Genomic DNA, 21,782 nt, shown 5'->3' with positions numbered 1-21,782 from the left:
CATTCCAAAGCCCAATAAATCCATTTTAGATTATTTGCTGCTTTCTGATCTTTGTCCTTGTGGTCTTTTGATATCTTCCAATGATGTTGATGTGAAAGAATGACTTTCTACATACAATCTGTATATCTAAGGACTAACTCTTCCAACCTGGACAAATAAAACAATCTCCTTTGGAACCTTCAGTACTGTTATTACTCATCTCTGGAATTAGGGCTACTTTATGCAGCATTAAGTGTCAAGAAGCACAGGACTGATTACTGAACTAAAGAACATTTAATCTTCTAGTACTTTAAATCCTGAAAACATTTCCTAAATGCTATCAAATGCTGAAAATTGCTTTCTCACTGCCTTGCCCCAGGCCCTTTACAAGCTGAGACATGGTTGGAGAATCTTGTAGGAGAAAAAAAGAACTCATTTTACCTTTTGATTACTGTGAAAATTTCCCTCTTGTGAAATTTCATTAGCAAGTTTTTGAGAAAATTTTTAAAAGGATACACTTGTCAAGGCAATTATCGCTGACTTAACTAGACTAATGAATGCTCTCAGTGTACTTCCAAATTTATACTCTAGAATCATGTGTTACTTTCCATAGAGCTATTTGAAGGGGGGGGGAAGTCTGACAACAAAATGCTTTGGCAGTTTTGTTCCTCTATATATACTACATGCAACAGAAAAGAGAGCTGGAGCCGGGCCAGCAAACTGGGGAAAAGCAGTTTTGTTTGCTTAGAGAGCGGGCCATGCCTGCTGGGAGGCATGGGGAAACAGAAGATAAAACCAACCGCAAATCTGAGATTAGAGTAAGAGGGCCCCCCAGGTTGGATCCCTTCTCTGCTATTGACTATCTGGGTGACTTTGCCCATTTTCCCTCTCCCAGCTCCTTCATCTGCAACTTGACAGATTTTAGCTTAGAATCCTTAACCTTTTTGTTAGTGTCGCGGATCTGTATAGTGAAGCTTATGGGACCCCTTCTCAGAATTATGTTTTTACAATAAAAATGTATGATTACAAAGAAGACCAACTTCGGAAATACTGTTATCAAAGTATTAAAAAAACTTCATGGACCCCAGGTTGAAAAACCTCCTAGTAGATGACCTCTAATAGATCCCATGGAGCCAGGTAGGTGGTGAAGTAGATACTGGCCCGAGCTTGGATTCAGAAAGATCTGAGCTCAAATTCAAAGACACTTACTAGCTGTCTGACCCTGGACAAGTCACTTAACTCAATGTTAAATGCCTCAGTTCCTCAGTGTGTAAAATTCAGACACACTAGAGGAGGAAATGGGGAACTCCAATATCATTGCCAAGAAAATGCAATGTACAAAATAAAATAGGACACAACTGAACAAGTTTTTCATTTCTTTTTTAAAATTTTATTTTTATTGGGGTAGGGGTCAGCGATGGATGGGGCTGCAAGAAAGGGGCGTGCTATGTGTCATCGTCTTACAGGACGGTAGCAGTGAAGATGAGTGATTGCTCAAAGACATCTGTGCTAGCAGTGGATAGATCTCCAGGAGCTGGGAAGCCCTTAGTTCATATTCTGCCTCTGACAGTTAACTAGTCTTGGGACCTGGGGCAAGTCGCTTAAACCTCCCCTGGCCTCCATTTTATCAACCCCAAAATGCACCTCACCCCTTCCCTATCGTCAAGAGGTTTGCTATGTACTCGGGACATAGTAGGTGCTCAATAAGGGCACGTCCCCCTCTCCCTTTACTTTTCCCCTTCCAGCTCTGAATCCAATGAGAGGCTAAAGTTTTTTCTTTCTCTGACGCTGGACGAAGCTCAGGAGCGCCGCTAGTCCACCCAATCCGCGGATTCACGTGACTATTAGCATCTGACCATAGAGCCTGGCATTCAGAAGGCGCTCAATAAGTGTTCGCAGACTGTTTTATTATAGAGCAGCTGCGGCAGCTGAGAGAGTAGGGGAGGATCGTAAACGTTAACGGCTGCGTGCGGCGTGGGGAGGGGCCAAGATACAGGAAAAGACAAATCAGACCCAGGGTCTACCATCGGGGAGGGTGGGAGGTGGGGTAGCAAAAGCCAAGCTCCCAGAAGCCCGCCCGTGGACTCACGGCTTTTTCCAGGTAAGCAGGGTTTGGAACAAAGCAAGTGACCTCCTCCCGGATCCTGTGCACAATTGCCCCTACGTGCACACAATTGCACCAGCGTGCAAACGCTGAAAGGAACCTTCAAACTAGCTTGATTGATGCATTCGGATTCACCTAATCAATTTCCCGGGCGGGTCTCCCGGCGCCTTACTCCTTCCTGGGGGTGTGCGGTGGAAGCTGCGTGCCGCGCCCTGATTGGAGGAACTGGCATCTGGGAGGAAGCTCTCCGTGCTTAATTGCAGCTCTTTTAGTGACCTGGAGAGAAAGCGCCGTTAGATAACTGTTACTTTCAGGACTGCAGTCTGCGTTCCCCAGCTAGACTGTAAGCGCTTCACGGGCAGGAAGCGGCGTTGCTAATGTATTTCTGTGCTCAGCGCCCAGCATTGTCCCCGGCCCGTAGTGGTAGCTCGGGAATTGTTTTACTGGGCGGAGAAGGGCGGCCAGTGGCCTCCAACGTCCGCATCTCTGCGCTGCATTGCGGCGACGCACGCCTCCACCCCCAGTACTATGCCAGGTTTAATTTCCCACCCCAGAGTGTGAAAGGACGTCGTGTTGTAATACAGAACATTATTTTGCCATTTAGGTAGTAGGGCCCTTTAAGCCATGGAAAGCAAAAGTTGGTGCTTAATCTTGCCCCAGACCTCTTTCCTCCTAAATCTAAACGATAGTGAAATGTACTCTTGCATAGCTCAGCATAGCCCATACCTCCAACGCAAATGGATAAGAAAGCTTGCAATATAATTGCTTTAGATAATTATGTTTGTACCAGAGACCAGGACACCTGGTCTGGTTTGTGTGATCTCTGATCTGTAATAATGGGGTGCTTGTGCTTGTACTTGTGCCCCAATTTCTCCCTAGTCTCAGAAACACTGTCTCTAACAACCACTCCCCAGCTCAAGGACAGTGTGCCTAGCAGTTATTCATGCATGGGCCTCAGCATGACCCTTATCTCTCCCTGGTACAACTACACAGAGCTGGGCTGCTCAGGCCCCAGCCCTCAGGTCATGTCTCTGGAAGCCTCCCAATTCCTCAGTAAGTTCCTGTGTTGTGAGAAAGCTTTCCCTTGTTGCAGAGCATTCTCTCATCAAGACAGAGGGAGAGGGGTGTCCTTGACCAGCCCAAGAACTCTTCCTCTTGCGAGACCAAAGATCCATCCTCCTCCCTGTCCTGTACACTCCCTGTACTTTCCCATCCATAGCCCCAAAGACACCTGCATCTTTGGATTACCTCATCAGTGTTCCTCGCATTTCTTTCCCATGCTCTTTTCTATATAAACCCTAGCTCGACCTCTGATGGGGGCTGCTTGATTTGGATGTGAGTATCCCTGGCAGCCGCGCGCTAATAAAGTCCACAATTTAAAATTAGCTTGGGTCGTCAACTTGCTCATTTCTCGGTATAACAGTGTCCCTCCTGATGTTTAGCTTGCTTTGCTCTCCTCCATGGTCGGTCCATTTGGACGGAGCTGGGGAAACCATACAAGCCTCTAGGAGGCTGCAGTGGGGGTGAAGGGAGGTTTCAAGACACGGAGGTGAAGAGGGAAGAAAGCCTTCTGAGAATTCGGGATTGAGAGCTTGGAAATCTTCCATATAATCCAGCCCCCTCATTTTACAGTTGAGGAAATTGAGGCTCGAGGTCGTAGAGGTAGTAAGTGATAGTAGGGGGATTTAAATTATGGCCCTTCGAGTAGAGCTCAGTATTACCCCTCTCCCTCTCCCCTTCCTCCTCTCCTTCTCCTTCCTACTCCTCCCCCTCCCCTTCCTCTTCCTCCTCTTCCTTTTAGATTCCTAGAGGATTCGGTGGTAGGAGGATCCACAGGAGCCACCGAGACCCTTTCAGGGGGCCCATGAGGTCAAAACTATTTTCATAGTAAGTCTGATGTTACAGGCAACACTCCTTGCTTTTCCAACTAAATATATGTGGGAAGCCAGATTTTCTTTATATGTTACAACCAGAATAACGTATTGAAACAGATTGAATACAGAAGCAGGTATGAGAATTTGCCTTCTATTATTAAGCTAGAAATTAGAGAAATTTGCAAAAAATATTGTAAAGTGTCACTTTCCTCACTTTTTTATATGTAATTATTTTTAAAATATGAGTTATTTATGTTACTGTCATGGATTTATTGTTATTTTTAAGTGAATTAACTAAAATTTTAAAAATTTATCAGTTTTAATTTCTTATAATGTAAATTTAGTAGCTATAAACCACATAAACAAAAGTTCTTTGTAGTCTCAGTAATTTTTAGTGTGCAAAGGTGTCCTGAGACCAAAAAGTTTGTGAACTACTGACTTTGAGCACTGAGTTGCTCAGGGTCACACAGCCAGTATGTGTCAGAGGTAGGACTTGAACCCAGGTCTTCCTAGCATTGAGGTCCTCTCTATCCACTGGGCCACAATTTGGTGACCCTATATAAAAGCAAAAATTGCTAGGTCTTGCAGTTTGCATTCTCCGAGGGTGGTCGTTGTTCATCCTTCATTTTCAAAGAGGACCAGTGACATCAGGAGGTTAGTGCCTTGACTTGTGATTCCTTCAATTTCTTTTTCTTCTTTTATTGCTGTTCTTAACATTTCTAGTACAATATTGAATAATAAAGGTGACAATGGGCATTCTTGCTTCAACCCTGATTATACTGAGGCTTCTATTTTATCCCCATTACAGATAATGCTTACTGATTGCTTGAGATAAATATTACTTATCATTTTAAGCTCCATTTATTCCTATGCTCTCTAGTGTTTTAAGAGGAATGGGGTTGTATTTTGTCAACGGCTTGTTCTGCATCTGTTGAGATAATCATATGATTTCTGTTAGTTTTATTTATGTGGTCAATTATGCTTATAGTTTTCCTAATAGTAAACCAGCCCTGCATTCCTGGTATAAATCCCACCTGGTCATAGAGTATGATCTTTGTGATATATTGCTGTAATCTCTTTGCTAGTATTTTATTTAAAATTTTTGCATCAATATTCATTAGGGAAATTGATCTATAATTTTCTTTCCCTGTTTTGACTCTTCCTGGTTTAGGTATCAGTGCCATATTTGTGTCATAAAAGGAATTTGGTAGGACTTTGCCTGTTTTTCCAAATAGTATATATAGAATTAGAATTAATTGTTCTTTAAATGTTTGGTGTATTTCACTTGTGAATCCATCTGCTTCTGGAATTTTTTCCTTAGGAAGCTTATAGATGGCTTGTTCAATTTATTTTTCTAAGGATTATTTAAGTATTTGATTTCCTTTTTTAATCTGGGCAATTTATATTTTTGTTTATTTTCATCCATTTCACATAGATTGTTAGATTTTTTGGCATATAATTAGGTAAAATAGTTCCTAATAATTTCTTTAATTTCATCTTCATTGATGGTAAATTCACCCTTTTAATTTTTGTTACTGGTAATTTGGTTTTCCTCTTTTTTAAATCAAATTAAGAAGTGGTTTATCGATTTTATTCAGTTTCCCCCCCAAAAAAAATCTCCTAGTTATATTCATTAGGTCAATAGTTTTCTTACTTTTTGTTTAATTAATCTCTCTTTTCGTTTTCAGGATTTCCAATTTGGTGTTTAATAGGGGATTTTTGATGTTTTCTTTTTCTAGTTTTTTTTAGTTGTCTGCCCAAATCCTTGATCTTGCTTTGTGTCTGTTTTATTGATGTAAGCATTTGTATAGAGTTATACATTTTCTCTTAAGTACTGCTTTAGGTGCATCCCATAAATTTTGATATGTTGTTTCATTGTTGTCATTCTTGTTAATAAAATTATTAATTATTTCTATGGCTCATTCATTCATTAGGATTAAATTATATTGTTTCCAATTAATTTTTAATCTATATCCATGGCCCTTTATTGAATGTAATTGTTATTGCATTATGATCTGAAAAAGATGCATTTAATAGTTCTGATTTTCTGCATGTGGTGGTGAGGTTTTTATGCTCTTAAACATGGTCAATTTTTGTGAAGGTGCCATGTACAGATGGAAATTAAAAGGTAAACTTCTTACTATTCCCTTTCAGTTTTCTCCAGAGGTCTATCATAGCTAACTTTTCTAAAAATCTGTTAATTTTCTTAACTTTTTTTTTGTTAGATTTATCTAGTTCTCAGAGGAGAAAGTTAAGGTCCCCCAATGGTATGGTTTTACTATTTCCTCCTGTAACTCATTAACTTTTCCTTTAAGAATTGGGATGCTATATAGTATTTGGTGCATATATGTTGAGTATTGATATTATTTCATTGTCTGTGGTATCTTTTAGCAATATATAGTTTCCTTCTGTATCTTTTTAAATTAGATGTAATTTTGCTTTTGTTTTGCCTAAGATCATGATTGCTACCCCTGCTTTTTTTTTCTTTTAATTTCAGCTGAAACAAACTAGATTCTGCTCTAGCCTCTAATTTTGGCTCTGTGTATCTCTGTTTCAAGTGTGTTTCATATAAACAACATATTGTTGGATTCTGCTGTGAGTTCATCCCATTCCCATGCACATGTGTATTTCCCTTTAATGTAAAAGCAGCTAAATCTTGTGTTATCTTGACTATGGCTCCATGATATTTGAATTGTTTCTTTCTGGCTGTTTGCAACATTTCATATTGACCTGGGAGCTTTGGAATTTGGCTGTAATATTCCTAGGAGTTTTCATTTTGGGATTACTTTCTTTTTTATGTAAATAGCATTTTTTTCCCCAATTACATATAAAGATAGTTTTCAACATTGATTTTTTTTTATAAGATTTTGAGTCCCCAGTTTTTTTCTCTCTCTCCCTTCCCAAGTCAGCAATCATGGATATAGATTATATATGTGCAGTCATGTTAAATGTAACAGAACAAAAGGGAAAAAAAAACAAAGAAAGTAAAAACAGTTTACTTTGATCTGTATTGAGACTCCATCACTTATTTTTCTGGATGTGGATAACATTTTCCATCATAAGTCTTTTGGAATTGTCTTAGATCATTGTATTAATGAGAAGAGCTAAGTCTCTCACAGTCAATCATCATACAATGTGGCTGTTAATGTGTACAGTGTTCTGGTTCTGCTCACTTCACTCAGCATCAGTTCATATAAGTCTTTCCAGATTTTTCTGAAATCTGCCTGCTTATCATTTCTTTTTGCACAATAATATTCCATTATATTCATAAGAACTTGTTCAAGCATTCCCTAATTGGTGGGCATCCCCTCAATTTCCAATTTGCTACCACGAAAAGAGTTGCTGTAAATATTTTTGGACATATAGGTCCCTTTCCCACTTTTATGATCTCTTTGGGAGGTAGACCTAGAAGTGGTATTGCTGGGTTAAAGGGGATGCACAGTTTTATAGCACTTGTGGCATGGTTTCAAATTGCTCTCCAGGATGGTTGGATCAGTTTACAACTCCACCAATAATGCACTAGTGTTCCAATTTTCCTATATCTTCTCCAGCATTTATCATTTTCCTTTTCTGTCATATTAGCCAATCTAATAGGTGTGATGTGGTACCTCAGAGTTGTTTTAATTTGCATTTTTCTAATCAAAAGTGATTTAGAGCACTTCTTCATACGCCTAGAGATTAGTTTTAATTTCATCATCTGAAAACTGCCTGTTCATGTCCTTAGACCATTTCTCAGTTGAGGAATGTCTTGTATCCTCATAAATTTGGCTTAGTTCTTTATATCTTTGAGAAATGAGGCCTTTATCAGAAACACTTGCTGTAAAAAATCGTTTCCTAGCTTTTTGCTTTCCTTCTAATCTTGGTTGCATTGGTTTTGTTTGTGCAAAACCTTTTTAATTTAATGTAATTAAAATTATCCATTTTGTATTTCATAATGCTCTCTATCTCTTGTATGGTCATAAATTTTTCCCATCTCCATAGATCTGGCAGGTAAACCATTTTTTTGCTCTCCTAATTTGCTTATGGTATTGCCATTTGTGTCACTCTTTTGACTTTATCTTGATATACAGTGGGAGATGTTGGTTTATACCTAGTTTCTGCCACACTATTTTCTTGGTATCTCTTTCAGAAGTTAACTGGTGGATTCTTTCAACGTATGTTTTACTCTGTAGTTCTAGGATATCTGGGCAGTTTTCCTTGATAATTTCTTGAAATATGATATCTAGCCTCTTTTTTTGATCGTGGCTTTCAGGGCATCTAATAATTCTTAAATTATCTCTCCTCAATGTATTTTCCAGATCAGTTGTTTTTCTAATGAGATGAGAAAATTGACATGTTCTATTTTTTTCGTTCTTTTGATTTTTTTTTTCCCATGATGTCTCATGAAAACATTAGCTTTTACTTGCCCAATTCTAATTGTTAGGGAATTATTTTCTTCAGTGAGCTTTTTTATCTTTTTTTTTTCATTTGGCCAATTCAACTTTTTAAGGAGATCTTTTCTTCAGTGGATTTTTGTGCCTCTTTTACGATTTGGCCAATTCTGTTTTTTAAGGTATTATTTTCTTCAGTATTTTTCTGTATTTCTTGTGCCAAGTTGTTGCCTTTCTTTTCATAGTTTTCTTGCATCACTCTCATTCCCTCCCCCCAATTTTTTTCTCTTTTTCTCTTACTTGATTTTTAAAATCCTTTTTGAACTCTTCTAGGAATTCTTTTTGGACTAATGTTCAATTCACATTTTTCTCTGAAGCTTTGCATGTATCTATTTTGACTTGTCTTCTCTTGAGTTTGTGCCTTGATATTCCCTGTCACCACAGCAACTTCCTATGGTCAGATGCTTTTTTTTGTTGTTTGCTCGTTTTTCTGTACTACTTCTTGACTTAAAACTTTACATTTTTATGCTCCACTTCCAGGTTGGCGGGGATACTGTCCCATATTTCAGGTTGTTGTGTACTTCTGTTTTCAGAGCTAGTTCTGGGGGTCTGTAAGTTTTCAGTTCTTCCAAGATAATTATGATCTGAGGAAAAGTGTGGCCAATGTTCTCCTGGCCTGCGCTTTGGTCTGTGAGCAACCAAAAGCACTCTTCTTCATTCAGGACTTCTGACCAGGACTCCTACTCTCTTGTGGCCATAAATACTGTCGCTTCTTATGTCCCTAGAAATGTGACTCGGGCCCCGGCTCTCCTGTAGTTGCAAAAGCTGGTGCTTTTTTCTGCCGTAGTCCTGACACTAGGGCCTCTGGTCCTTTATAAGTGACCACAAGTGGTTTTTCTCTGCCCTCAGACGGTGACCAGGGCCCCTGCTTGCCTGCAGAAGCAAGCACTAGTGAGCTAGCTCTTCTTTTTTGCTCTGGGATTGTGAGCTGGCATTGTGTATGAGCAATGCAACAGAGCCCTGTAACTACCCAGCACCAACAAAGAATCTCCTGTAATCTCCTTTTGACCAGTTGTCTACCCCTTTATTCTGTGTGGGTTGAGAGCTCCAGAAGCTATAGCTGCCTTATGCAGCCGCCTCCAAGGCCAGATGCTGGCTTGCCAGGGCATGGCCAAGCACCACACTGCACTGCAGACCCACTTGCCACTCCCATATTGGGAACAGGACTTTCCTGCCAATCTCTCAAGTTGTCTTGGGCTGGAAAATTATTTCACCCCAACCTTTGGTTGGTTTTCCCACTCTGGAGTTCTAGTTGAGAATTCTATTTGAGGTGTTATTTTAAATTTGTTTGGAGGGGAATTTGGGAGAGGTCAGGTGAGTCCCTACCTTTACTCTACTATTTTGGCCCCACCTCATCAAGGGAGAAACTTAGTGAGATTGCTGTGTTCCTTCTCCTGTATGTGTATTTGTAGAAGGGAGGTTGTTTTCTCCTTGTGAATGTTAAGGTACTTGAGGGCAGAGACTATTTTTACCTTTTGGTGTGTTCTTAGCATCTAGCATGGCCCATCGCTTAGTTCTTAATGAATGCTTGTTGACTACATTCTGACCTTTTTTTTCCCTTTTATTTTCTTTGTGTGTTGATGAGTCATTTCAGTTGACTTTATTGGGGGTTTTCTTGGCAAAGATACTGAAGTGGTAGGCCATTTCCTTCTCCAGCTCATTTTATAGATGAGGAAACTGAAGCAAATAGTTTGCCCAGAGTCACACAGCTAGTAAGTGTCTGAGACCGGCTTTGAACTCACGAAGATGAGGTTTCCCGACTTTAGGACCAGTGATCTGCCCTCTGTGCCATCTAGCTGCCCTTTTCTATGTGTGACCTTGGACATGTCACATCTCTGTTCTAAAGCTCAGTTTTCCTTCTCTAAAATGAAAGGGTTGGTCTTCATGGTCTGTCTCCATGTTTATTGGCTAATTGTGTGAACAGCTATGTTAACTTTGTGCCAACAGGACAAGACCTGTGCCGATGACCTAAAGACTATATAGACTGTCATTGCCTGCCTACAGTTAATACTGCTCCTGAAATGTTCTAGAATGTTTCTTCTAACCGTTGCCACAACAAATGCTAAGTTCTCAAAGGTTGGGGGGAAACGCAGGAGAAAAGAAAGGTTTAAATCTCTAGAAAAGGTAAGAAGGGCTAGTTCAGCCAGGGAATAGTAGAGTCCCTGGTAGTGGTTATAGTACGAACAATGGAAGTTTTTGACAAGTAAGATAGTAATGAAAAAATTGAAGAGAACTATCTCTGAATAATGGTAGGATACTGTAGCCCTGCTTTGGGGTTGTCTGTGTCTGGGATGAATGATTTTGAGAATCTTGTCCATTTCAATTCAGCAAACATTTATCAAATATCTACTCCATTCAAGGCACCTATGTAACTGGTGGGAATGCTAAGATTTTTTTTTTAAATGCCATGGTTTTTTATCTTAAAGAGCTTATGTTCTTTTGTGAGGTAGGATGTAGGCAAGTATAATATAAGGTTGGGAGTGATCGGGCCAAAGGGATCCAGTTGACATGCTCTCTGTAAGGAAAACTTGAGGAAGAAGAAGTAATTTTAGCCAAGGCAAGGGGTTATTCAGAAAAGACTTCCTGGAGGAGGTGGCTTGAAGTTTTTTGAGATAAGAGACCCCATCTTCTTCATCTGTGAATGCTCTGGTTGAGTGTAGTGCCTTCTATAAATTAAGATTCTTAATGCATCAAATTTCTGAGAAGTAGAAAGTGCAGGATTCTGAAGGTCAGAAATGGGGAAGGAATACATTCCAGGCGTGGCCTTCCCAAAATAGTATCTTGTGCTTTACAGTGGAAAGAGCATGGCTCTGTATTCAGAGGATGTAATAAAAAATCTTCCACTGATAATGTATGACCTGTATGAGTTTGGACATATTACTTAACCTCATAGGGTTTCACTTGCCTTAACTATAATAGGTGATTAGACTAATTGCATCTAAGGTCCTTTTCCATCTCTAGGCCTCTGATTCCGTAATGGTAAGGTGGAACCACTGATGCAGGATTCTCTCTTCCAACACTAGTTTAGTGGAGTTCATTACATTTGTCTTAGGACTGACAGTTGAGTTTTCACCACAGTCCAAGGTTCTTGTTGAAAGACCTTTTCAGACTCCTCAGGGATTCGACTTCCTCTTTTGGAGAGGAAGCAGCCTCTCCCAGCTAGCCCATTTGATCCAGACTTCCATGTTGGCTTTTCAAGACAGCATAGGTCAATTCCCTCATTTTACTGGCAGCTTGGTAGAGTTGTGGATAGATTTCTGGACTGGCAATAAAGGAAGACCTGAGTTTCAAATCTTCCCTCAGACATTATTAGTTGTGTGACCCTAGATAAGCCATTTAACTTCTCTGGACCTCATTTTTGTCCTCTGTAAAATGAAGATAATGGTGTCTCCCTCTCTATGTCAGTGCTAGCTATCATCGTTATCATCATCATCATCATCATCATCATCATCATCATTGTTATGGGAAGAAGTTCCAAAAAATGAGGCGATCAGGGTTCCACAGGTTGAAGGTCACTAGCAAAAATCAACTTTTTCCCACTGTGCCATGTTGCTTGGTGTCATACTCTGCTCTATTTATTACTCTCTTACTCCCCCTTGGTCATAAAACCAATGAAGAGTATCCATGGGAACCATGAGAAATGATGAAAAGAACCTTCAATACTTACCATCCACTGTGGTCAAAATCAATTCAGAGTGGCAAGTGGCTTTTAGCATGTTTGTCTTTGCTGTTCAAAGTGGTCATTCTCCTCAGTATTTTTTTCTGATTGCAGGTCAGAGGTGTTTGCTTCAAAGAAATTCATGCTGAGTTTCTAAATTGATCCTGAACATGAGTAATTATACAGAGGTAATGCATGTGTCCATTCATTTACTTTATTTCTGGATTATTGAATTTCTCTCTTCTTTTTTCTAAGATGTTTAACTTCAGGCCATCTTTTCCTTCCAGTTTCAACCTCCAACAATAATCTTACTTGTTTATATCTTGTTCTCTCTTGAGACCAGGCATTGTAACCCTGTGGCAGATGCCGGGCTATCTCTCAGAGCTAAACAATCTGACTACTGTTACTCAGGGTAAGGAGTAATTATTTCTCCATTTGGTCTATTCCTTTGTAGGTTCAAGTGAAAATACCATTTGGAAATAAGAACCTAGATGCTGTTTGTTCTGTCCCTGACAAGATATTAACTGACCAGGTGTTAATATACGCAGTGATTCTTACCCATGGAGCCTCAGGAGATATGAATTTTCCTCAGTTGAAGTCACTGGCAAATCATCTTGCGAGTCATGGGATCCTGTGCCTGAGGTTTACTTGCAAAGGCCTCAATATTACCCACAGAATAAAGGCATATAAAGCAGTTTTGGTAAGATAAGTCAGTTGCTTTGTTTCATAAAGAAAGATTCTGTTGAAGAAAATCCAGTGGAAATGAATATATTCATTTGGTTCAGGTTTTAGCTAGCATTTCTGGGGCATTTATTCAACAGACACTTATGGAAAACCTACTTTTAGGCAAGGTACCCAGAGGTGAATAAGATGTGGTCACTTTCCTCAAGGCAAGACCTTCAAATCCTGCTTCACACACCTGCCACATTTACTAGTGGTGAGTCCTTTGGCAAATTACTTAACCTCTCCTGGCCTCAGTTTCCTCGTCTGTAAAAAGAAGATAATTATAGTACCTACCTCATAAGGTTATATGATAATCAAATGAGGTAATACATATAAATGAGGCATGTTGTAAAACTTAGAGTACTATACAGATGTTCACTATTTTCTAAGTTAAGAATGGTAAGGAAGTGTGTCCCAGTAACTGAGATACATAGTGATATGTAGACAGTGCCACCTGAGAATTATAAACAAAATATTATGAGCATGCAGGAGGGAGCTATCATTTCTGACCATAGGTGAATCAAGGAAGGCTTTATGGAGGTGACCTTGTAGTGAAAGAGGGGATGGTGAGTGATAAAGCACAAGGGTATATTTGGAACAGATTGTTAATGACCTTGAATACCAATTTCAGGAGTTTGAGGCTCATTCAGTAGAAAATGGAGGGCCATGGAAGATATATCCTTACAAATAATTTTTTGGGGGAGCAGATTAAAATTTTTATCATCACATTCTCCTGTTTGCTAGTGGGAGAGTTGTTTCCGTGGTGATAAGCCCAGTATCACAATTATAGCCCTGTGACATTTCCACAAGGAATCTCAGTCTAATGGAAGTATTGGTATAGTCTTGGGATTCTGAACTGATACTAGATTATGGGGTTATAGCAAAATTTGTAGGCCCTGCTTGTGTTCATTACCTACTCTTTCCAGAATGATCTGTTCTTTCTCCAGGCTATCTTAACAACCCTGTCAGATTATGCTTCTAATGCACAGCTCTGTTCATGCCACTCCCCCACTCCCAAAACTTTCAGTAGCTTTCTGTTGCTTATTAAATGAAGTCTAAATTCATTAGCCTACCTTGAAGCCCCACCCAACTAGTTGGTTACCATCTACTTCTCTAGCTTTAGCGCCAGCTACTCACTTTATATTCTGTTCCATCTGAATAAGATTATTATTCACTGTTCCCCACATATATTTGGTTCTCTGTGAAACAATGCCACCTTCAGCATCTCTCCCAGTTGAAATCCTACCCATCCTCAAAGCCTAGCTAAAATGCTACTCCCCCTGTAAGACTTTGTTTGATTTAAGGTGAATGCAACCCCTCCCTTCTTTGTTTTTTTGGTAACATTTTGCTTTTATATTTTGTATTCATGTCTTAATTGCTCTAGAACTGACTGAAAGTTCCTTGTGTCTCATATTTTACATTCACCTTTGTACTAAGCATAGTGCTTTGCAATTAATAAATGTGGAACTGAAAAATGAAAAATATCTTTAGAATCTCGGGTGGTATATTTTTCATGGATTTTCACAGATTTGAGGAGGACCACAGGTCCTCCTAATAAGGCAGCATCTTGCTATACCCCTGAAATGTTATTTTGATTTGAAACTTCTTTCAGAATCTCTTTAGTTGAAAGGGACCTGAGAGGCTAGCTAATCACCTGTCAAACCCATGTTTGAAAGTCACCATCAAGTCCCCATCTGAGGAACCCCTCACCTTCTGAGGCAGCTCATTCTAATTTTGGACAACTCTAATTTTTAGGAAATTTTTCCGTTCATTAAGCCAAAAATCTTTCTTGAGACTTTCACCTATTTCTTTTTTTAAAAAAATAATTTTTATTGATGTTTTCTGTTTCTTACATCATCATAGTATCCCATATATCTTTTCTCATCTTCTTCCCAAGAGCCATCCCATATGATAAATAGTATTTCGATTTTTTGGAAAAGAAAAAGAGAGTCAGCACAATTGGTGAATACATTTAGAAAGCCCAAAAATATGTGCAGTGTATGACACCTGTGAACCTCCTACCTTTGTGACAAGTTTTTCCTTTTTTGTTTAATGTTATTTAAAAAATTTTAAACTTAAATATAAAATGAGAAAAGAAAATATAAAATGAGAAAAAAGAAAAAAAAATTGCCACGTACACAGCGGGCAACAGGAGAGGATTCAATATGAAACAATAAATTTCCATTTCAATAAAACCTATGTGATAAATACCGCATGTTGTTTTCAAAGCTGCCCAGCTTTTGTTTGCTTCCTTGTTGGTTTTCTTTTGTTCTCTTCTGTGTACTTTTTATTTTATTTTATTTTTTCCCTTCCCCCTCCCCAAAGAAGGCTACAGTTAAGCATGTGTGTGTGTGTATGTATACACACACACACACACATACACACATATACATACATACATACATATAGATATCTATAAACCTACACATAGTTAACACATATATGCTCATACACACATATGTAAAACTGTAGCTTATTTCCACTTGTCATCTGTTTGTCTGAGGATGGATAGCATCTTCCTTCATAGGTCCAAGTCTTTCCATGTTTTTCTAAATCAACCAGCTCATCATTTTCTACCCCACAGTGGTATTCCAACCCAATCACATCCTATCTGAGAGATTGTCTATGAAACTTTCACCTATTTCTCATAGTTCTACCCTGTGGGGCTAAGTAAAACATAATGAACTTGTCCATGTTACAGATATGGTATCCAATACTTGAAGACAGCTGTTTTATTCCTTCTGTCTATCTCCATCTGTCCTTAGTCATTTCTAGTCTGATCATGCTTTGTTCCATTAAACAAATATATCTTAAGCATTGCTGTGCTAGGCACTCGCAATACAACAAACAAAATCATCCTTTTTCTTAAGGTGCTTTTAAATTCTACTTGAGCTGAGTGATGGATAACAAATAAGTTTAGTGCAAAATAGGCATTGATAGTCACCAAGGAGAGAGCCAGATAGAGTCCTTTAGAAATAATTGGGGTGTGAAGAGTGTATGTTTACGTAGGGGTATTGGGAAAAAGGTTCTTTGGAGTAAGTGGTATTTGAAATGAACCTGAAATGACAATAAAGATTAATATTAGGAGGGAGTATATATCCCAGGCAATAGGGGATGTGAGCCCATATGTCTGGAAATTAGAGATGGCATGTTGGATTTGATGAACAGTCCCCTTTTTTTTTCCAACCAAAGACAGGATTTATTAGAACATCTACCATATTGGCAAGACTCTTAAGGAATCTAAGCATGTGTATTGTTAATGCAAGTGGGCCAGATCTTAAGAATCTGAGCATTAGGTTCGATTTTAAGAATCTGAGCACCTTAATGGAGACAAGATGAATCTTATATACAGAAAGACTGTGGGAGGGATCCAGGAGGGGCCAAGTAGTCTGAGGTGACGGCAGGAGGGGTCTAAGAAGGATCTGGATGGGAGTGGCCAGTAAGCAGGAGTGAACTGAACATCAGAGACCTGGACCATGTGGCCATGGGAGACTGGAGTCTAGATAAGATTAAAGGTGGGAAGTGACCGGGACAATTGGAAGGTAACCAAACAGAATTGGGAGATTGGGTGTAGCCACAATGAAAGAAGGCCAGTTGAGTGGATTACTAAACAGTCCCTTTTGACTAGATTACTGAGGGCAGGTTAGAGAGTACCATCCTGGTATTCTCCTGGGGAGAGTCTATCCTAAAATGTTATTCCTAGAAACAGACAGTTCAGCTGAGAGTTGATGAGATCAGAACATAGCACTTCCCTTGTTCTAAATCTTTTGTGCTTATTAATGCAGTCTATGATCATACTGTTTTGTTTTTTTTTATAGAATCAGCCCATAGTTGGATAGGAAAGCCCTTTTCAACATCCTCAACAAATAGCCATCCAGCCTTTTACCTGGAGACCTTTAGTAATCATTAGTTACTGGACTTTGTCTAAAGCTTTTTTGTTACACACACATAGAAATATTGTTCACTCCTGACAGAAAACACCAATTAATCTCAAACTCAAAAGTATACCAAATACTTTATTTAACATGGATATAAGAACCACCCACATTATATGTTTTCCTATGCCTAGGGAAACACTTTCTGCATTAATTTCTTCATTTTTGGTTCGTTTTTTCTTAGGAATACCTGAAGACTTCAGATAAATACAGACTTGCAGGTATTTTCCTTGGAGGTAATTTGCTGATCTTTTGATTTTTTTGTTATTTAAGGATCTCCCTCTCTTTTTTTTTTTTTTTAAGAAAAACACATGCAGTCCATTACTGAAGAGGTGCATTATGTTGACTATTGGATGATGAATTTTGGGTCCATAGCAGCTTATAAAGGCAGTCTTTAAAAGCACAGAGGTGCTTTGACCTCTTTTGGTAGAAGGGAATACCCCCATTGACAAAATTATGGATTCTAAAAATATTGAGGAAATGATAGAAGAGGAATAAAATTGAACAGATGCTAGTGTTAGGATCCTCTTAAAACTTGTTCTAAATGATAACTTAGTAGGATCTCAAAGCACTTTTCTGGCTTTCATTAACTTTGTATCTGCTGTCTACTTTGCATGAGAAAATGGCGCTAAGAAAAGGAGACAGGCATCCTCCCCTTACCCATAATTGTTCAGGCAAGAAGATCCCTTTGATGGATAGTATTGTCTTCAAAGGGGAGTCAGCAAATAGAACACAAAATTTAGAGAAGGAAGATCTGGGTTTCGTATCCCAGTTTTTTCATCGATTGCTAATCTGTGTGACCTTGGATAAGTCACTTAGCACTTCTAGGCCTGAGTTTCCTAATCTATAAGATGAAAAGACTTCTTAGGTCCCTTCCAGCTTTCCACCTGTGAGCCTCAGACCCTTAGACAATCATGGCGGCTTGACATTTGTATGGGCAAGATTTGTTATTAACCTTTTATCATTTCTTCTAGGACCTTCAAGGCCTCCTCTGCTTATCTAAGTGCCACATTCATTGTGTAGAAGAAAGTGAAAAGTGAATGATAATCCGTGGGTGGGAGATGAGCTTTAAAGTTGGACCATCTTTACTATAGGACTACTGTCTGTCCTCCTGGCTAACTTTTGATTTTTTTTCAAAAAATGATTCTAGGTCGTTCTATGGGTTCTAGAGCTGCTGCCTCTGTGATGTGTCAGATTGAACCAGAAGATGTTGATGACCTTATCCGAGGTCTCATTTGCTTTTCTTATCCCCTGCACCGTCCAAAGCAGCAGCAGAAGCTCAGAAATAGAAGTTTGCTGCTTATAAAAGGCCCCGTGCTCTTTATTTCTGGCTCCGCAGACGAGATGTGTGAAAAGGTAACAACTGTGGTGTAGAGTGTTTATTAGAGGAGATTCTTCAGGAAGAAATAAACTTCCTTGGGAAATTCAGAATCGGTTCAGAAGAGCGAATCTTGCTTGTTGGCTCATTTATACCCAAGGTCCTCTGAGACATGAGAGAAGCAGAGAGCATAGATACCATAGTTGCACTGGCCCATTTTGTATGGTAGGTAAGGACTACTTGGCCAAGTGAAGATGAACACTGACATACAGGAACAAGAAAAGTGACATCTTTAGTCTTTTGAGAATTTTCATCTTCTGTTATAGCTATGTTATTAGCTCTGTAGGCTATTTCAACTTTCTGGCATTCAGCCATATTATTCCTTTGTAAAAATTATTCCCAACATAACCTTATACAAGCATAACCTTGACAAGGACGTTAATATTTAACACACTGACTTCAGCCTATAACATTGTAAAAATGGATCATTTGAAAGGACATAAGAACTTAAGATCAACTCAGTGATGATCCAGCATGATTCTAGAAGACTGATGATGAAGAATTTGACCCACCTCCTGACAGATGATAGGTTCAAAATGCAGAATAAGACACACATTTTTAGATATTCCAATGCAAGAATTTGTTTTCCTTAACTTTTTCTTTTTTCAGTGGATATGGAGGAGGTGAGGAGAGAAAATGTTTATTAATTGAAAATAAATTGATTTAATATGGTGCTGCAATAACAAACTATCAATGTAAAGGTTTTAATGCAGTTCCCCAAACATCTGAATTTGTCTTTGGGAGCAGCATACACAGTTCAACTGACCTACAACTGATAACACAATTATCAATAATAAATGCTTTAGCAAATTGTTGTCCTTCCAGAGCTGCGACAGATGGTTTGTCTCAGACATTAAATGAGTATCTTTGCATATATTCAAAGAGGGGGAGAAGGGAAGGTCCTAGTAACTTACTTGGTAGATGGGATCATAGAACGTAATCACAAAATTAGCATTAAATCTGTTTTCCTCTATATATGTTTTCTTTTAGAAATTGCTGGAGAAAGTAGCAAAGGCAATGCAAGCCCCTACTAAGATCCACTGGGTTAAAAAAGCCAGTCATTCCATGATTGTGAAAGGACGATCTGCAGATGATGTTTTGAAGGAAATCAACTCACATGTTCTTTCTTGGATCCAAGAAGTCATTGAACTGGATAAGAAATAATTCATTGATTAAAAGCCATGTGTCATTGGGGATTTGTATATTTGATTTGATATGCAAAAGAGCAAATCTCTCAGAATTGTGAGGCACGTGTTAGACCTGTTTCTAATATGTCTTTATTAATGTGCTTTGAATGCTAATGTTACCTCGTTAAAGAAGGAGATGTGAAAATATTCAGGTTATAATAGATCAAAATGGCTTTTGTCAAATCTGCTTTTTCAAAAATTAAATATATAGTTTTTCCCACTTACGCTACTTTGTTACATAATTTGATACTCATCAAATATTTCTTTAGAAATTTCTTTTAAAACAACCTAAACTATGCAGTATGTTTGGTACATTGGTATTTTACAGAGTGAATGAAATTATAGTTTAGTCTGGTACTTTATACTGGTAAAATTATAGGTTTGGACAGCTAAGTAAAACCAGTCATGTAAGTATGTAACTAATATTTTCTCTGAACAAGGAAGAAGCAGTTACTTTCATATCACTTTACGTATACAAAAAAAAAACCAAACCCATAAATGTTTGTCATCTTTTATTTATTTCTACAATAGATACATGCCATAGTGAGGTTAATAAAGTGACTGCAAAAAGAGGGAGCATTTCTTTGGAACAAGAAACCTAAGATACATACAACTCCAAAGTGAAATAACAATTTTTTTAGCAGTGTCTTGGATAAAGGTATAAATTATAAGCTTACCAAATTTGCAAATGGCACAAAGCTGGGAATTATAGCCAGAACTTTGGATTAAACAGGATCCCAGAAGATCCTGACAGGCTAGGCCATTGAACTCAGTCTTGTAAGATGAGATTTAATAGAGATGAAGAAAAAGGTTTTTGCTTTTTTTTTTTTGAGATTTAATTGATGCTCTTTTTCACATTACTCAGTTTCTAATGACTCCACCTCCTCATTCTCCAATACAAACCCTCTCTTATGCCAAAAATGATAGCTAAGCAAAAGAAACCAACATATCAACCAATAAAATATAAAGTCTTACATTTAGGTTTAAAAAAATTACCTTCACAAATATAAGACAACATGACTAGATAGTCATTCATCTGGTGGCTTTAATTCAGTACAAACAGTTTGAGTCAACAGTGTGATATGGCAGCTAAAAATAAGGGATTCCTTAAGAGAAGTATAGTGTCCGGTACTAGAAACACGATAATCGTCTATATTCTCTCTGCTAGGTAGGTCATATCTGGGAATATTTTGTTCAATTTTCAATGCCTTCTTTCAGGAAAGGCATTAATAAGTTCTAGAATGTCCTCTGGAGAGCAGCCAAGAATGGTGTTAAGACCTCCAAATCTTTCTGTCTGAGGATGAGGTGAAGGAATTGGAGATACAGTCTGAAGAACAGGAGACTTTAGGAAGCATGTGATAACAATATTCAAGAATATAAAGGGGGAGGAAGGACTGGACTGTTATTATACTTACCCTTGGAGAGGTGTAGGTTATGGAGAGCCAGATTTTAGCTCCACATAAGTAAATTTTTTTCCTTATTTTCAAAAAAATTATTTATTTATTTATTTTTAGTTTTCAACATTCACTTCCACGAGATTGAATTCTAAATTTTCTCCCCATTATCTTTCCATGTAGGAATGTAAACAGTTCAACAGTCCCTTATGATTTCTCTTTCCTGTTTACCTTTTCATGCTTCTCTTCAGTCTTGTATTTGAAAGTCAAATTTTCTATTCAGCTCTGGTCTTTTCATCAAGAATGCTTAAATGTCCTCAGTTTCACTGAATATCCATTTTTTCCCCTGAAGAATTATACTCACTTTTGCTGGGTAGATGATTCTTGGTTGTAATCCTATCTCCTTTGATCTCTGGAATATTATATTCCAAGCCCTCCGGTCCCTTAATTTGGAAGCTGGTAAATCTTGTGTTATCCTGATTGTGTTTCCACAGTACTTGAATTGTTTCTTTCCAGCTGCTTGCGATCTCTGGATCTCTGGAATTTGGCTGTAATATTCCTAGGAGTTTTCCTTTGGGGATCTGTTTCAGGAGGTGATCAGTGGATTCTTTCCACTTCTATTTTGCCCTCTGGTTCTAAAATATCAGGGCAGTTTTCCTTGATAATTTCTTCAAAGATGATGTCTAGGTTCTTTTTTTGATCAAGGCTTTCAGATAGTCCAATAATTTTTGAATTCTTTCTCCTGGATCTATTTTTCGGGTCAGTTGTTTTTCCAGTGAGGTATTTCACAGTCTTCTATTTTTTCATTCTTTTGGTTTTGTTTTACAATGTCTTGATTTCTCATAAAGTCACTAGCTTCCATTTGCTCTATTCTAATTTTTTGTTTTGTTTTGTTTGGTTGGGCAGTGGGGGTTAAGTGACTTGCCCAGGGTTACACAGCTAGTAAGTGTTATGTGTCTGAGACTGGATTTGAACTCAGGTCCTCCTGAATCCAGGGCTGGTGCTTTATCCACTGTGGCTCTGTTCTAAATTTTAAGGAAGTATTTTTTTCTTCAGTGAGCTTTTGGATTTCTTTTTTCATTTGGCCAATTCTGCTTTTTAAGGCATTTTTCTCCTCATT

General features: G+C 38.4%; 1 protein-coding gene across 5 annotated transcripts; it reads left to right on the top strand.

Annotated features, from left to right (window-relative positions):
• The first annotated feature begins 1,680 nt into the window (after nt 1–1,680).
• On the top strand, nt 1,681–19,492 carry TEX30 (testis expressed 30). Of its 5 annotated transcripts, XM_078147303.1 has the most exons (7): nt 1,686–2,080; nt 3,885–3,970; nt 12,160–12,233; nt 12,500–12,745; nt 16,888–16,939; nt 17,854–18,059; nt 19,072–19,492. In XM_078147303.1, the coding sequence occupies exons 3-7, from the start codon at nt 12,216–12,218 to the stop codon at nt 19,243–19,245; spliced, it is 696 nt and encodes a 231-aa protein (XP_078003429.1). In that variant the 5' UTR covers nt 1,686–2,080; nt 3,885–3,970; nt 12,160–12,215; the 3' UTR covers nt 19,246–19,492. The 5 variants fall into 5 exon arrangements, with proteins under 5 accessions (XP_020828053.1, XP_078003429.1, XP_020828049.1 ...); XM_020972394.2 differs by lacking the exon at nt 3,885–3,970 and having other exon boundaries at nt 1,681–2,080; nt 16,888–16,924; XM_020972390.2 differs by lacking the exon at nt 3,885–3,970.
• The last annotated feature ends 2,290 nt before the right edge of the window (nt 19,493–21,782 follow it).

This window comes from Phascolarctos cinereus, unplaced genomic scaffold, assembly GCF_003287225.1.
Source record: "Phascolarctos cinereus isolate Bilbo 61053 unplaced genomic scaffold, phaCin_HiC Scaffold_7;HRSCAF=346, whole genome shotgun sequence".
Taxonomy (NCBI): domain Eukaryota; kingdom Metazoa; phylum Chordata; class Mammalia; order Diprotodontia; family Phascolarctidae; genus Phascolarctos; species Phascolarctos cinereus.
The sequence above is the reverse complement of the archived record's forward strand: the minus strand, read 5'-3'. Positions and strand labels throughout refer to the sequence as shown.

Bases quoted from the DNA above. Each gene is read 5' to 3' on its own strand.
- TEX30 (XM_020972390.2), top strand. The intron at 12,746-16,887 runs GTAAGATAAGTC...GTTTTTTCTTAG, and splicing joins AGGCATATAAAGCAGTTTTG to GAATACCTGAAGACTTCAGA. The intron at 18,060-19,071 runs GTAACAACTGTG...GTTTTCTTTTAG, and splicing joins CAGACGAGATGTGTGAAAAG to AAATTGCTGGAGAAAGTAGC.